Genomic DNA, 14,503 nt, shown 5'->3' on the forward strand with positions numbered 1-14,503 from the left:
ATTACATCTGTAGGTTGAGGGAAGGGAAACAGTTAAGCAGCCTAAGCTGTTTTTTTTTTCTTTATTGCAGACTAAAAAAAAAAAAAAAGGTCAGGTGATCCTGCTTCCCCCATCCACATCCCTTCTATGCCTTACTATATTACATGTCAAATAAGGGGCTTCCTGTGTTCAAACTTTCAGGATATTCTCAGATCCCATCAAACTTCCTTCAGCAGCCATGTGGTTCAGTACTATTTTTTTCTTTCTTAATGAAAACTAAGATCCTAGTGGAATTACTTCTCTGTAAGATCTTGAGTTTTGGGAGAAATCGGGTATTGCAAGGTTTATGGTGTAAAGCTGGCTTTCCAGTAGAGTCTGTAAACCTGACTGGCATATCAGAGTTGACTTCAACTCAGTAGACTGGCTTCAACATGTTGCAGATACTTAATAATGGAGAGGGGCAATTCAGCTCTTGCATAGGACAGTATTTCTACATTATTGTTGTTGTGGTATGATTTAGCCACACCTAAGTTTGCTTCAGACTCGTTGATTTGGATCATGGCACCACTGGCCTGGGCAGCATGGGGTGGTGTGTGTGCTAACCCATCCACTGCTTATCCTGTTGCCTGAGAAAGCTTTGCAGCCCCTTGCTTCGGTTAGACTGCTCTGGGTACCTGAACCAGGTGGTTTATAGGTGTGTTTGCACTGTCCTACTGCAACTGGATTGTAAACTTTCTTGCACTGCTCTTAAAAGTTATCTTATTCTCCATTTTAGTGCATTATAGCCCGGTCTACTAAAGGCAGCCTACTGTTAGTAAGGTCAGTAATAAACCACAGTTTATTGCTATATCTAATGGAACAGGCATTTTGCATTGTTCTATGTAATAAAAAAAAAATTGTTTCACGCTTAGCAGATCATCTGTAGCAAGTAAACACAGTCTCAGTAACCTTGTTATCCCACAGAAATCTAGGTGGATTTGGGGGGGGAATTTGTTTGTTGCTTCTCACCAGCATGGCATTCAGAGAGAAGAGAAGGATCTTCTCCTCGAGCTGAGAGCACGTGGCTTTTGTCCTTCATCTGTTGGCGCTGAAAGTTTGGTGTTAAAAAGGCAAGACAAAATCAGCAGCACTCTGCCCTGCAGCTGAAAAAAAAATAAAAAAGCTTTGCTTAGTCCAACGTTACTGAAATCCCTGGTTATCAGACTCAGTGCTGTGTTGTCCTAGGGACTGGTGGTTGTATCCTGGGAAGGGACGTGAGGGACAGAAGCCAGTCAAGAGAAAGTGTGGGACAGGCAATGCTGGGAAAAAGCCATGTCTGTGAGTGCCTCTTCTTCACCCTGGGCTTGAATGAGCAGCTCTGGAGTGGGGCAGCAAACACAGGCTGTGTCCTGGAGGAAAGGGAGGATGGTCCCAAGGGGATGGGGGAGAGCATCCCAGCAGCTCTGCACTCCCTGGGCAAGGGGCATCTCCTTGTTCTGCAGCTGGGTAGTGCATTGCTCTGCAGGCTCCTCGTCTGTGGCTGCTCTGGCCAGCAACAGGATAGCACACGTGGCAGTTGTCAAAACACGAAGGTGACTATGTTCACCTTTGCTTGCTCATTGATGAGAGCAAACACAGATGTTTTGGGATGTGTTTTGCATGTGAACTTCTTGGGCCTTTTCCAAGCTGAGAACTAACTCAAAATTTGAAGTCTGTGTTTTGAAAGGCACAGTACCTACATCTGATATTCCAAGAATCTCAAAGGTAGAAGGTCCATTTTTAATAGTGATTAAGGTCTCGTGCTATCTAAAGCAGGTTGTCTTCATGTAGGCTCTTTCAGAGTCCCAAGCGTACTACCTAAACATAAGCTGTTGGCAAAGCTCCAGCATGAGCTGTTGGGAAAGGGCTTTAATTTAGGAGAAAAGAAAATACAAAGGTCCACGTGTTTTTGAGGTGAGAGAGACAAAGCCAGAGTGAAAACGGGCCTACAATGTCTTATTTTTCACTTTTTCCCCCGCTATATTTTTCTCTTTAAAATTCAGTCCCATCCTATTACATGAGGGGGGGAAAAAAGGTCCTCCACCATGTTGAATTTCACCCTGCTTAATTTTTAATTGCTAAGAGGAGAGAGATGGTGAATCATGCTATATCAGGGGATTGTTGGTGTATCAGTGGTGCAGTGGTTGTACTGCCAACCTCAGGTTCTCAGGTATCAGGAGTCTTTAAAAAACTGAAGTATCCTCACACACAAGGCATATACTTCAGATATCACACTCTTCTTTTACATATTTGTCCTGGAAAAATAAATCTTAAGATAACAAAATCAGAGGCAGACAGAAGGGTAAGGATGTAATGCTGGACTTTATATGAAGATTTTCCCTATGTAACAATTGATGCTGCCAAATTACAAAGTATTGGTTTTTCTATTGTTTTTTACAGGTAGTTGGTAGTTAAACATGAAAATAGTGTTCAAGCTAAATATGTTTTGTTTACTTCCTGGGCTTTTGAAGGTAGATGTCCTCTACTTTTGCTTTGCGTAGTGACAACACTGAAACCATGGCTCTGGAAACTCCTAGACCTGAAGGTAAAAAATCCAGAGCCGAACCCTTTCAAATTTGGAAGTTTGTGAATTTGATCTTTGGATCCAGCTCATTAAAAGAAAGTGGCATGAGCTATGAAATTGGATCTAAACATGTGTCTGTGCTGGGTATTTGGTGGTTCTTAAGGTACTTCGAAGAACTACCTTTTGGACACATAATCAACAGTGCCTCTTTTGTTTTGTAGCCTGTGTGGCCACAGCGTGTCAATAACATGTTGCTGGGGAATGTGAGGCATTTCCTTGCTTGCATTAGCAGTCTCGGAGCAAGGAATGAATATCTCAATTGTTTTTCTAATCACTGGACCCAAGCAAAATATGTGAGAAAATAACATTGATTTGTCAGACTCTCTAAGGTGAGTAGTTGAAGGCATTTACTAAATAGTTAACCAGTAAACCATGAACCACCTAAAGTGAAGTCTGTCTGTGAGTTTTTTTTGTAAGCATCCGTTTGACCTGGGATCGCTTGTGAGTAAAGAGTGAAAGTGAGTCTGAAGAGTGTTTGCAGACAGATACCTGCAGTACATGGCTGCTTTGCAGGTAAGGTGCTGCTGCTCTGGCTTCCTCCCTGTCATCCAGCGATCACAGAGCTCACCTGTGCATCACAAAACAATGTAACCTGTCACCTGCTGTGTTTTTTAAATTCCTTTCAATTACCAAAAAAAAAAAAAAAAAAGAGCTGCTGGAGAATAGGGTAACAGAGATAAGCAACCAGAATGATTTCAATACTGCAAACCAAAATAAATGGTTTGTTTTGTAGTTGGATATGAATCTAAGCCATAAACCTTGACTCAGAGACTTTGGGTGTTTATATAAGCTGTTTGCTGCGTATTCCTCTCTGTCAAAGTATCTGAAGGATGCTTACCTTGTCGAGGCTTAGCTTTTGCATCACGACTGATGTGTTTAACAAATTTTAAGGCAAAGTGCAGAACGCAACTAAGCTGGTTGGTAATAAAAGTTGTGTGATTTGAGGTAAGTTTTCCCCAGGTATAAACAATTATATCTTGGAAGGACTTTTGTGCTTTATGCTCTTAAAATACTTTTAAGTCTTTTCTATGGCTTTGATACCTTTTATCTCAAAGACATTTCTTACGTACTGTGGGATAGGCTTTCAGCCTTAGTGTGCTTCCATTCATTTTTATCAGTTAAAAGAAATAAATAGTGTTTGTATAATAAAGAAATAATGAAATTCAGGGAACAAAGAAAGGATCTAGAGTTAGGGAACAAAGGGATGTTTGTTGCTTTTTTGTAGTCCTGCGTAATACGAGAACAATATTGCTTTGATGTCATTGACTAGAGTTCAGCAAATTCAAGAAGAAATGTATTTTTATATATCTATATATAAATAAATAGACATTATCAGTTTAAGTAAGCCTTTGGCAACGTTTGGGTGGTTTTTTATCCATAATAATGTTTATCCTTTTTTCACGGTTGAGCATTGCGCTCTTGGAGGGTGCTGAGCCTGCAGGCTGGCAGGGCCCTGAGCCCGGCCCCACTGGGCTCCTGCTTTGGGGACGGGCCTCCTCGTAGCTGTCCTCCCGAAATGGAGGACTTGTGGGTGGAAGGCCCAGCCAGAGGACGTGCCCGGTCTCACTGGGCCTCCTTGCTTTGGCCTGTGTGTAATGGCTGTTCAGCCATTGTGGGGCAAGAGAGCACGGGTACCTGCCGGGAGGAGCTGCCAGGGAGGTGTCCCCATGCCCGGGAGGGAAGCAAGCAGAGGTACCTGCCACCACATGGCAGCCAGGGCCTCTCCTCGGGGAAGGGGGGCAATGTCTGAACTACACAGCTCAAAGCATGTTTGGGATCTAACTAGTTTCCTGTCCCTGCCTCATGCTAGGATATTTCTCTACATTATTCCCATTAAGATGTTTCCAGCATTTCCTAATTTTACTTTTTAAATTTCATTTGTTCTTCTCTTGCAAAACACCAGAGCAATATATTCAACAAAGATCCATTTTCTTTTTTAGTTTCTTCTTTCAGGCCTGGAAGGTATGAAATGGAGTCTTTTTTTTATGTTAAAATAAATGTTAATGACTCCTAGTGTAAATTAGCTGAATATATTAATTATTAAGTATGCTACTGACTGGCGGCACTATAGTTGAGTATCTTCGAAACATCCCATGAGAAATTGTGCCAGAGATTTAGACTGAATTCATTTGAAGCTTATTTTATTTGTGATTGAAATGTATTTTGCAAATAAATCTCTGTGTGTTCGTGTTTCTCTTCTGGCCAGCCAGGAAAAGGACAAATAGATGCGATAATGTGCCTGAAGTGGCATTCATCTTCATGAAATAGAGCTTTACTTTGTAAAAACTAATTGCTAAGGATGTGTTGTTTCAGTGTTGTGAGGCAAGAGAGATGACTCCAGAAGATGCTTCAGACCTCTCACAGTCGTCTCATACGTGTAGGACCGAAAATGCAGGGACATTAATTTTGACAGCAAGGTGAAATTTGGGGTCTTACTTTTGCTGTGGAACAGGTTCTCTCCTTCCACCTTCCCTGAAAAAGATGTCTGCAGTTTGTTAGCTTTTTCATTGTATTTTCGTGGTAGACTGCTCTGGGGTAACAGCCTGCTCTTAGGGGTCCTTTTTTTATTCTCTACGGCTCTCAGGAACAAGCCCTAATCAAGACTTTTCATTCCTGTGTATCAAAATTTCCTGATTTAAGGAGTGTTATGTAGGAATGGGAGAGCTGGGAAACTCAAGTCATCCATCTTACTGCATCATATAAAAATAATCTGTAGTTGATGCTTTCTTTCCAAACGCTGAGTATTTGCAGAGCATGTGCACAAAGAGGAAGGCGAGTGGGACGAAAGGCCAGCCCCTGCCCTTCCCCAGAGAGGTTGCACACGGGGCACGGTGTGTCCTTTTGGCCTTTGGACCTGCTAGCAGGCATCTGGTCCTCAGCTCTGCAGACCTCTGGCTTTTAAAGCGTGGTGTGTTTTGCAGGTGGAAGTCCAGAATGAGACCCTCTCAAAATTTAAAAAAAAAAAAAAAAAAAGGCTTGAAGATGCCTTAGATGCCTGTCTGTGTGTTGTTCGATCTAGAAAAGAGAGCGCCTCTGGGTGGGGGAGCTATAATTTCCTACATGTAAAATGTTTAAGCACTTTTTTTTTTAAATAAGTCTGCCATCTTAATTAAATATCTGATTTTGAAATCCATATTCAGACAGCTTTCCTGATTGCATCCGGCAGACTGCAGTTCCCGTTCACAAATCCTCTTGGTTTTTTTCTAGCTTTCCTTGGATTTATTTGCAGGGCAGTGTTTTGTTTTCTCTGTAAGCCGTTTGGAATACATCTTCACAAGCACTGTAGCCGGAGGGTTTGTATGCCATTCAAAAATAAAAATAAAAAATCTCCACCTACTGAAAAGTGAACAGCATAGCCCTAGCAACCGGCTGGTGTGTTCGAACCAGAGGAAGGGACATTAAACAAGTAAGACCAAATAACATCTTCTCTGTAATGGCCAGGGATGTGGTAGAAATGCCAGCTAGTGATAAGATTAATTGTAAGTGATAGTGGAGATAGCTGCATTTGTATTTTATTTTTATTTTTTTAATGGTGGATTGTAAATACAGCCTTGATGAAGTGATGCTTGTTCTTGTCGGCATGAGCAAGGTATTCAGCTGGGAGCTCTAAAAAGGGGATCTGCCTCTGTAAAAACAACCCCCCTGCCCCATCTTGCACTGATTGTGCATGCAGGAAGGTAAGTGTTGTCATTTTCTTGGAAAGCAAGAGAAAACTTATTTTAAATGGTCTGTCAGACAGGGTGCTGTCAGTACTTTCCTCCCAGGTGTGTTCTTGATGGCATTATGCCAGGGGTGGATTTCGTGCATCTGCCTCTCTGTCTCCTCTGTGCACCCTGGTTTCTCATTCATCTGCCATGTCATAGATCCATCTGTATTAAAACGATGTTTTTCTTTTTTTTTTTTCTTCTTTCTGCTTTTGTGGATGAAAGGAATTTAAACTGCTTGACATAATCTGAAATATTAGCTATTCCTTATTTTCTTAAGGAGCTCCATTGCAGTTCTCTAGGATGGATTTTCGTTCGTGTTACCTGACTGCATGGTTTTCCTTAGTCACTGCCAACAAAAAAAACCCAAAGCCTTGAGTTTTCTCTTAGGTTTTATTTCTATTAAACCAGAGCCATAGAAAGCAAAGAGTAAAGAAAGGACCATACCTATCAGGAAAGCTCTGCTGTGTTAGTGGTCAGCCGAGGCTCCTGTCAAAGTTTGTGAAGTCAGAGGCAGCGTTGGTGCCCTTCAGTAGGCGCAGGGATTAATCCGCTGGTGTTTCAGTATTGTCCTCTTTCCTATAATCCACAAAGAGCTGCTGATTTATGACTTCTGTCTAATAATTGTGTTTCTTTGACTCCCTCTGCACCTCCCCTTTCCACCCTCTTCCTCCTGTGGTTTGTTGTCTTTTCTTGTTTCATGCAGTTTGGTTCTTTGGTCCACTGGTGTATGACGTCTTTAATTTCCCCCATTCCCTGCGTGCTGGTGATGGTGTGCAAAGAATGAAAGCGATTCTATGCCCTTACTGGGGAAGGATGCCTCCAATGTTATTTTTCTGTCACAGCAGTTTTACTTTCTGACTGCTAGATGTGCTGCATTGTGCTGGGAAGGTGGCCAGAGCAGGATGTGCTGTTCCAGGCTAGTTTTCAATGACCACTTTTAGGACCAAATAACTGGGAAATGGGATTCTGTTGCATCATCTCCAGCTGTTCGGCTTTTTGTTCTCTTTTATTTCACCTCTCCTACTTTCTCAGCTGTCGGCTTGGTCAGGCTGTTAACAGATACTCCATGGGTGGTGGAAGGGTTTTTGGAGATCAGTGTGTTAGCACGGTCTTGCTGCATGAAATTTTATCTTAAAATGTCTCCCTGCTGCTCTCAGCAGCACGTCTCCTTTTGCAGTAGCAGTGGAGGAAGCACTGTGCAGACTGACATGTCTCTTTCCTTGGAGGTAGGACCAGGTAACAGTGGGGTAGATGCTGGCGGGCTCTTGGATGCTGTTGGTACCACCATCTGCCACTACTGCTCTCATCGGTAGAGATGTCTTAGGGATTTTAGACAGCGATGGACAAAACCCTTGTTTAGGAAAAGCAAGAGGTGCTTTTTTTGGAAACATGTGGGGTGGTTGTGCCTAGATGAAACACAAGGATGGTGATTTTTCTGTGCCTAAGAGCCACGGCTTTATTATGCAAGTGTAAATTAGCAGTTCCTTGCCCCCAGTTAATGTCTTTCCTAGACATAAGGTGAGAGACAAGGGGTGCGCTGTGAACAAATGTGATTAGGGAGCACTCTGTTCCTTAGTGCCTTTTTAGCCTGCAGTAGGCTTTTCCTAGGCAGCCTTCTCGGTACTGTATTTAATGCTTGATCATGAGCTGCACTGAGCTCAGTGATGGCTGAGGTGGGAAGGCACCACTCGAGGTCTCCAGCCCACCCTCTGCCCAAAGCAGGGATGCCCAGCGCAGGCTGCACCATGCACAGTCCAGTCAGGCTGTGAGTAGCTCCAAGGATGGAGACCCCAAAAGGGCAACTCTTTCCAGTGCTTGCCATCCTCGCAGTAAAAAAGCTTTTTTTTAAATATCTTTTTTTCTTTTAATGCTTAAGTGGAATTTTCTGTGTTTTACTGTGTGCCCATTGCCTCTTGTCATGTCACTGGGCGCCACTGAGAAGAGTCTGGCTCCGTCATCTTTACTCCCCCCATGAGGTGTTTATGCACATTGGGAAAATCGTGGGCACTCCTGCTTCCCAAACATTAATTGGCTGTTGCGGGTTTGTGGGTGCTTTGTGTTGTTGGTCCTTTTCCACTTGGAGGTGTTAGGAATCATCAGTCTTTTGTCTGGGGCAGCAGCAGTCCTGGGCTTTCTCTGTGTGCTCTTTGCCTTCAGAGGGAAATCCAGCACAGATTGTTCACACTCTGCGTTCATAGGCACTCCCGTTTGAGCAGGACCTGATTATCAGAGCCAGGAAATCCTAAAGGAGAAAAAACAAGACTGTCTTCAGTATTGTCCAAGTGAAGGTGTTTGCAAAAGCTGCATTTTCTGCTCACTTTTATTGGGCGTAGAGGCACTGGACCAAATGTCTTGTAGGATCTGCATATTATGACAGGTATTGTACAGCTTGAAGTTTAATATTTACATTGTGTTTAAAATCGGGGACTTCCTCCTTGAAGGCTGGAAGTCTTCTGTTACAATGCTACTGCATTTTTTAAGATTTGCAACACCTTAACTTACAGGTATTTTGACATTTTAAAGTTCTCTTGGCTTTTCTGACTCTGGCAACTAAATAATAAAGCAAGGTATTTGCCAAAAGCGCAGTAGTCTTTTTGCTGTCATTCAAAAGTTACCTTAGAGTTTGGACCTACTTCATGTAATAAAAGTTTTGATATGGAAGATTAAATGTTTATTGGCATTTTAAGGATAGCATTTCAGCAAAGCTAGCTGGCAGCCTCCAATAAGAGCTACTTCCCAGCTGGGTCAAACCAGTAAGGTGACTCGTAGGAGGGAAAATTCAGTTTATAACATGAATTTTTGTTTTGGTTTGTTTTTTAGTAGACTCTTTTCCAGGACTTATGCCAGAGATACTGTGAACAACTTTCTTAATTGCTTATGTTGGGGCAAATGTCAGCAGCGGTGCAGCCTAATACAAAAACCAAATGGCAGGGTATGCAAAAGGTTAAAGCGAGTTTTCCTTCCTGGTGTTTGTTTAGCTTTGTTCCCTAACTGTATTTATAGCAGAAGTAGTCTCGCGTGTCCTAGATTAAAGCCACAGCAATCTGGGCTATTTCGGTGGCTTGTGTGTCCATTGTGCTGGGGTGGAGGGACTGGGTACGCCTCTGACTTCTGCAGCTCCACTTCAGCAAAGTACCTAAGTACGTGCTTAACTTGTAGCCCATCGGGATTTCAGGTCTACTAGTTCACCTGTCCAGGCAGCATGATGAGCAGGTTCACTTCTCCAGAGTCTGCTGAAAATACTCCTCTGGGGACCACTTTAGGCTTTCAAAAGTTTGAGGGTAGGATCAGATTGCATCGTTACGGTGAAAATCTCTGCTAAGCTCAGAGCAGTGTCTTCGATGGGGTAGTCTGTGCATGCACACAATGTCCAGTGAGTCCTGGGCATTTGAGAGATCCTGCCTGTAGGCAAATAGTTGCATGCCCAGCACTTCTGGATTGTCAGACATCCAGAAATCTTGGGCAAGTGGTCAGACTCCTCTTTTTTTCTATACCAGCAAGTTCTTGGGGAGAAAAAATACAGCCGATAGACGTGTAGTTTATTGCTGAGTTGCAGCTTTCTTTTAGCAATAGAAGGCCTGTGTCTTCTGTGCAAGCTTCCCTGAAGTGCCGTGTAGGATTTCTGAGGTGCTGTATAAAGTGCCCCTTCAGTGTCATGGACCTGCGGGCAGAGCACGCCATGTGCTAACCAACAGTAGGAACTGGATCATCAAGTTGGTGCTTTGATTCTTTGATGCCAGTTCACGCCTGGTGGTGAACACCTCCAAGTCTTGTTGTGATCAGCAAATGGCCCCAGTCTTCCTGCGGGTCTGGTGACGGTGGTGTCTGAATTCAGAGAACATGCAGTGAAATGAAATTCTCTTTTGCAGATTGAATTGCGGACTTGAGGCTCTGGATCCAACTCATGCTATCGGTGTTTTATTGCTCCTTATAGTGTAGCTGGTGATTGTCCCTGAGAAGAGAGAAGATGATGAGTGATGCAAGTGACATGCTCGCTGCCGCTCTGGAGCAGATGGATGGCATTATAGCAGGTAAATGCTTGGGGCAGCTTGTTGCTTTAGCTGTTTTGGTCCTCCTTTCTCATACTTGGAGGGCAGAGTTTCAGGCTTAGAAGGGAATGTGCTGGTAATTGTTTAGTGTCTTCATTATAGCTTAGCGATTACAAATAAATGGAGTGTAGGAATTGCACAGACTCTCACACGCAGACACAGCTAAACGGATTGTAGTTTTTCTCCTACCCTCTATCAAAACGCTGCTTGAAGTGGCTGAGTGACACAGTTCAGCTGATGCACGCAGCACCATGAAAGCCAAAGATGAGGCACGTTTCAAACCAAGATCAGTGTGTTTAAAATGCTGCTGCAAGGCAGGAAGTTTGCCTAATACTGGCTACTCTGAACTTCTCTCAACTCTGAAGAGTTACAACATGGATTGAATTTTCCTTTTTTCAAAATTGGAATGGTTTGGCTCCAAACATTTGGCTGGGACCTGCCTTTAGTATTTGAGTTTTTATAAGTACCTGTAAATTGTAAGTGGACTAAGGAGAGCCATCACAAAGTATACGACCTCTGCTTTTAGGTTGAGTCTAGTGAGTTAGAAAATAATGTAAGTGCACAACACGGAGGAGCAAAGCAGCAAGAAATTAATAGTTTAATCCTATTCCAGTAGACCTATGCAAACAGCTACCCAAACTCAAAAAATATTCTGCAAGGATAGCATCACTATTATAATAAATAGTTCAACTTAAAATAATTTCCCTTAGGGAAAAAAAATAATCATAGAGTCTGTGCTTTGTTTGAACAATTACTTTTCTCTGCAGTTTTCCTAAAGATATTAAGGACACATGGCAGGAACACATGTAAAGTGGATTCTGTTGGATCATAATGATCTCTAAAAATACATATAAGCTGTGACTTTAGTAATTTCCATAAGTAGATACTGGTATTTGGATCCGATCATGTATCTGTGTTTCCAAGAGCCTAAGTTGGTCATGGCAGGATGAGGTTTAATATAAAAATAAAATGTGATGTTGGGATGTTTAAGTCACCACAGACTTAATTTACCCATGTGTCTGAACAGACTTATAAAGTAATATAACAAAGGAATGTTAACTCCTATGCTGTTGTGGGGATTTTTTTATCTTCATTTTTTTCAAAGGGAATTAGCAGAATACTTGCATTTTTGTGGCTTACCAAATGAGGTGAATGAAAGTTCGTGGAAGTGCATATATGGCATATCACTGTAGTTTCCAAAAGCTGACAGTACAAAAGCTGATGCTCTGTCATGAACATGTCTCATTGTGCCAAGGCATTACAGTATTAAGGTCACAAATCAGTGTGCTGAAATTATAGTTGGAATTAGCTAGGTTGACTTAAATCAACCTTAATCCTGAATTCGTAGTTTTCTTCCTTACTTAATATATAGCAACTTTTAATGTAGGTCAAATATACGTACTGTGAGTTTATGCAAATAAGAGATTTTTCGCTCTATTAGCATGTAAATGTCAGCACTACCATGTCAAACTGTTGGGTTTAAAATTTATTCTCATGTAGAAGTGATTAACTCTTTTTATTTATCTTCATATTTTTCTTTATTCTTTTAAAAAAATTTCCAGTGCCTTGGAGCAATGTAACATATTTCTGCATGGAAAAAAAAATGCAGAGCAGAGTTTCCTCTGGAAACCGTCAGTGTCTGACTTGGGTCATGCAATCCCTACAGGGTGACTGAAAGCGTTAGCAGAGCCTGTTGCCCCTGCAGTACTTTCCGCCTCTGGGGAGCAGGACCCCAGCAGGACGCCTCCGCCTCCTGGGGAGCAGGACCCCAGCCCACACCTTGAACCCATGGGCACAGTTGTGGCGTACATGTCCTCTGTCAGATCAGCCCACATCCTTCCTGCTGGAGCTTCCGTCCACGTAGCATGCCAGCAAGGGCTTACCCTCCTGTGAACGGCCATGTGGCATGGGCAGAATCCTGCACCAGTGCTGAGTTTGGTTCAGATAAAGGCCCACTGGGAGCAAACACCGCCTAGCATTTCTCAGCCTTCCTGCGGGTCTGACCTGCTTGCCTCGTGCTTGACCCCATGCGATTTTGCTCCCTCCAGGTTCGAAGGCGCTGGAGTACTCCAACGGCATCTTTGACTGCCAGTCCCCCACCTCTCCCTTCATGGGGGGCCTGCGGGCGCTGCACCTGGTGGAGGACTTGCGGGGCTTGCTGGAGATGATGGAAGCGGACGAGAGAGAGGGACTCCGCTGCCAGGTCCCGGACTCAACGGCAGAGGCTCTGATTGAATGGCTCCAAAGTCAAATGGTACAGTCTCACCTTGTTTCACTCGTAATGCGCTGGTTTTGTGTGTTACAGCCCTGCTGCCCGAGCTGGTCTAGCTGTTTTATGCAGGGCATTTAAAAGTTTTAGAGTAGGTTTCAAAGAACCAAAGGGAAGAGATTTTGGTTTGGAGATCATGCTATGGGGCCTTGGAAAAGCTGTAACACAAATACCGTGTGCAGTGGGTTGGCCTGTGCTTTTTTTTGATGTACCACCATGCCTCATTTTGTGGAGCAAAAAATTTTCAGCAATTGGAGTTTCATCTCCAAGGTTTGGGGAAAGACATTTTTATAGGAATCAGACACTTAAATGGGGGGGGAAGCTGTTTTCAATATCAACTTTTCACTAAAAAGCATTTTTGGCAGCATATTTTCTACAGGGACCAGTGCTGTTACTGAGCTTCCTTACCTGGTTTATAACAGAAGTGAGTGGTATAAGGTCAGCAACCCTTTAACCTGGAAACCAAACCAAATTTTTATTTTCTGTGTTTGTGACAATCTACCAGTTTTTGTCACCCGCACTTTAAAAATACTCCAAAATATGCCTGACAAGGCTGTTCTTTCCCCGAGACTTGATTTTCCCCAAAAAATCAAATATTATTCAAGTGGAGGCTACCTGAAGACCATGCTGGGAAATAAAATGTTGTGCTTATCAGAAGGTGAGTTACATGGCATCATTTTCGAAGGACCCACTGGTTTTACCTCCAGGTGCCCCGTGACTGGTGACTTCCTAGCAAGGCCAAATAGGAGTCCTTGTGCTCGTGTTGGCAGGGTTTGCGTTGTGGTGGTGTGGGTGTGCACAGGTTTCGGGGAAGCTCCAGCAGTGGAAGTCAAGATATTTCCAGGGGCTGTGCTTCAGGGTTTAAGTCAGCCTGTAGCTAACAATGGCAGCAGCGGTGGGTGTGCACTTCTGCAGATTTTGTCGAATCCACGTTACAGCAGTGTCTGGGTCCTCCTGTCTGACACACTTGGCATTGGCCAAGGTAACGCCATACTGCTGAAATGAGGATGCCAGATCTGATGAAGGCTGGGTCTGATGCAGGACAGGCCACCATGGTGGCTCTGTATTGCACCCTATGCATTGTTGCTGTTGGGACAGGCAGCCACCGATGCCTGATCCCTTCCCAGGACAGGCATCACACCCCCTCAGAAAGGGTTCCGTCACCTTGGAGCCACCGCTGATCTTGTGTAAAATGTTTTTATCTTGATACACAGATTTATTTCAGCCTTCAGTTGCAGCCTAGAGTGGTGGGTGCCAGGACTGTGTTTGGCCTGTGCTCCCCAGCCGCAGGTTTGGCCGGCGTGGGGCTGCGGCTGGCGCTGGGTGACCTGACGTGCCATCTAGTGGCACGTGGGCTGTGCGCAGCATGGCAGGAAGAGTCGAGGACCTGGGCTGGCACGGCTGGGCTCGCTTGCCCGGAAAGGTTTGAGGGGAGAGCTTTTTTTTTTGTTTTTTAACTTTGCTTTGAACTACGCCTTTGAAAATGCCTGAAACTTAATGAAGCGCGTGGGAGCTTTCCCACTGCCTCCAGTGGGATTTGGATCTCGCCCCCGCTGTCAAAGCGTGGCAGCCGACGCTGAGATCAGGAGGAGGAGACGGGAGTGACATTCAAGTCAGGTCTTTAAAACACGCAGAGTTCCTGCTAACATCAGCATTTCCTTCCTGCATAATTTACAGCAGTGAACATCGCTCTAACTAGTCTCTGCTCGGTGTGGAGCAGAAATTGAAGGACATAACAGGTTTCATGCAAATACGGCCTTTATAAATAAAAAAATGTTCATATGCCAAATAAACAGCCTTGGACAATTAACTGCTCCCCATGGTGTGCATAGACATCAGTAGTCCACGCTTAGTGATGCTGATCCACCGCATGTTATTCTGGAGTAAAGGGGCCCAG

General features: G+C 43.7%; 1 protein-coding gene across 9 annotated transcripts in view; it reads left to right on the forward strand.

Moving 5' to 3' along the window:
• Positions 1 to 14,503, forward strand: part of PPFIBP1 (PPFIA binding protein 1) — a 117,927-nt gene that overhangs the window by 51,471 nt on the left and 51,953 nt on the right. For 8 of the 9 annotated variants that reach the window (XM_072875645.1, XM_072875669.1, XM_072875698.1 and 5 more), the window contains exons 3-4: positions 10,158 to 10,319; positions 12,386 to 12,591. In XM_072875645.1, coding sequence (XP_072731746.1) covers positions 10,256 to 10,319; positions 12,386 to 12,591 — 270 coding nt within the window. In that variant the 5' untranslated portion in view covers positions 10,158 to 10,255. The remainder of the gene's footprint in view (positions 1 to 10,157; positions 10,320 to 12,385; positions 12,592 to 14,503) is intronic. The other variant, XM_072875653.1, reaches the window with a different exon arrangement.

The sequence above is a fragment of the Ciconia boyciana genome, chromosome 1 (genome assembly GCF_034638445.1).
Source record: "Ciconia boyciana chromosome 1, ASM3463844v1, whole genome shotgun sequence".
NCBI lineage: Eukaryota > Metazoa > Chordata > Aves > Ciconiiformes > Ciconiidae > Ciconia > Ciconia boyciana.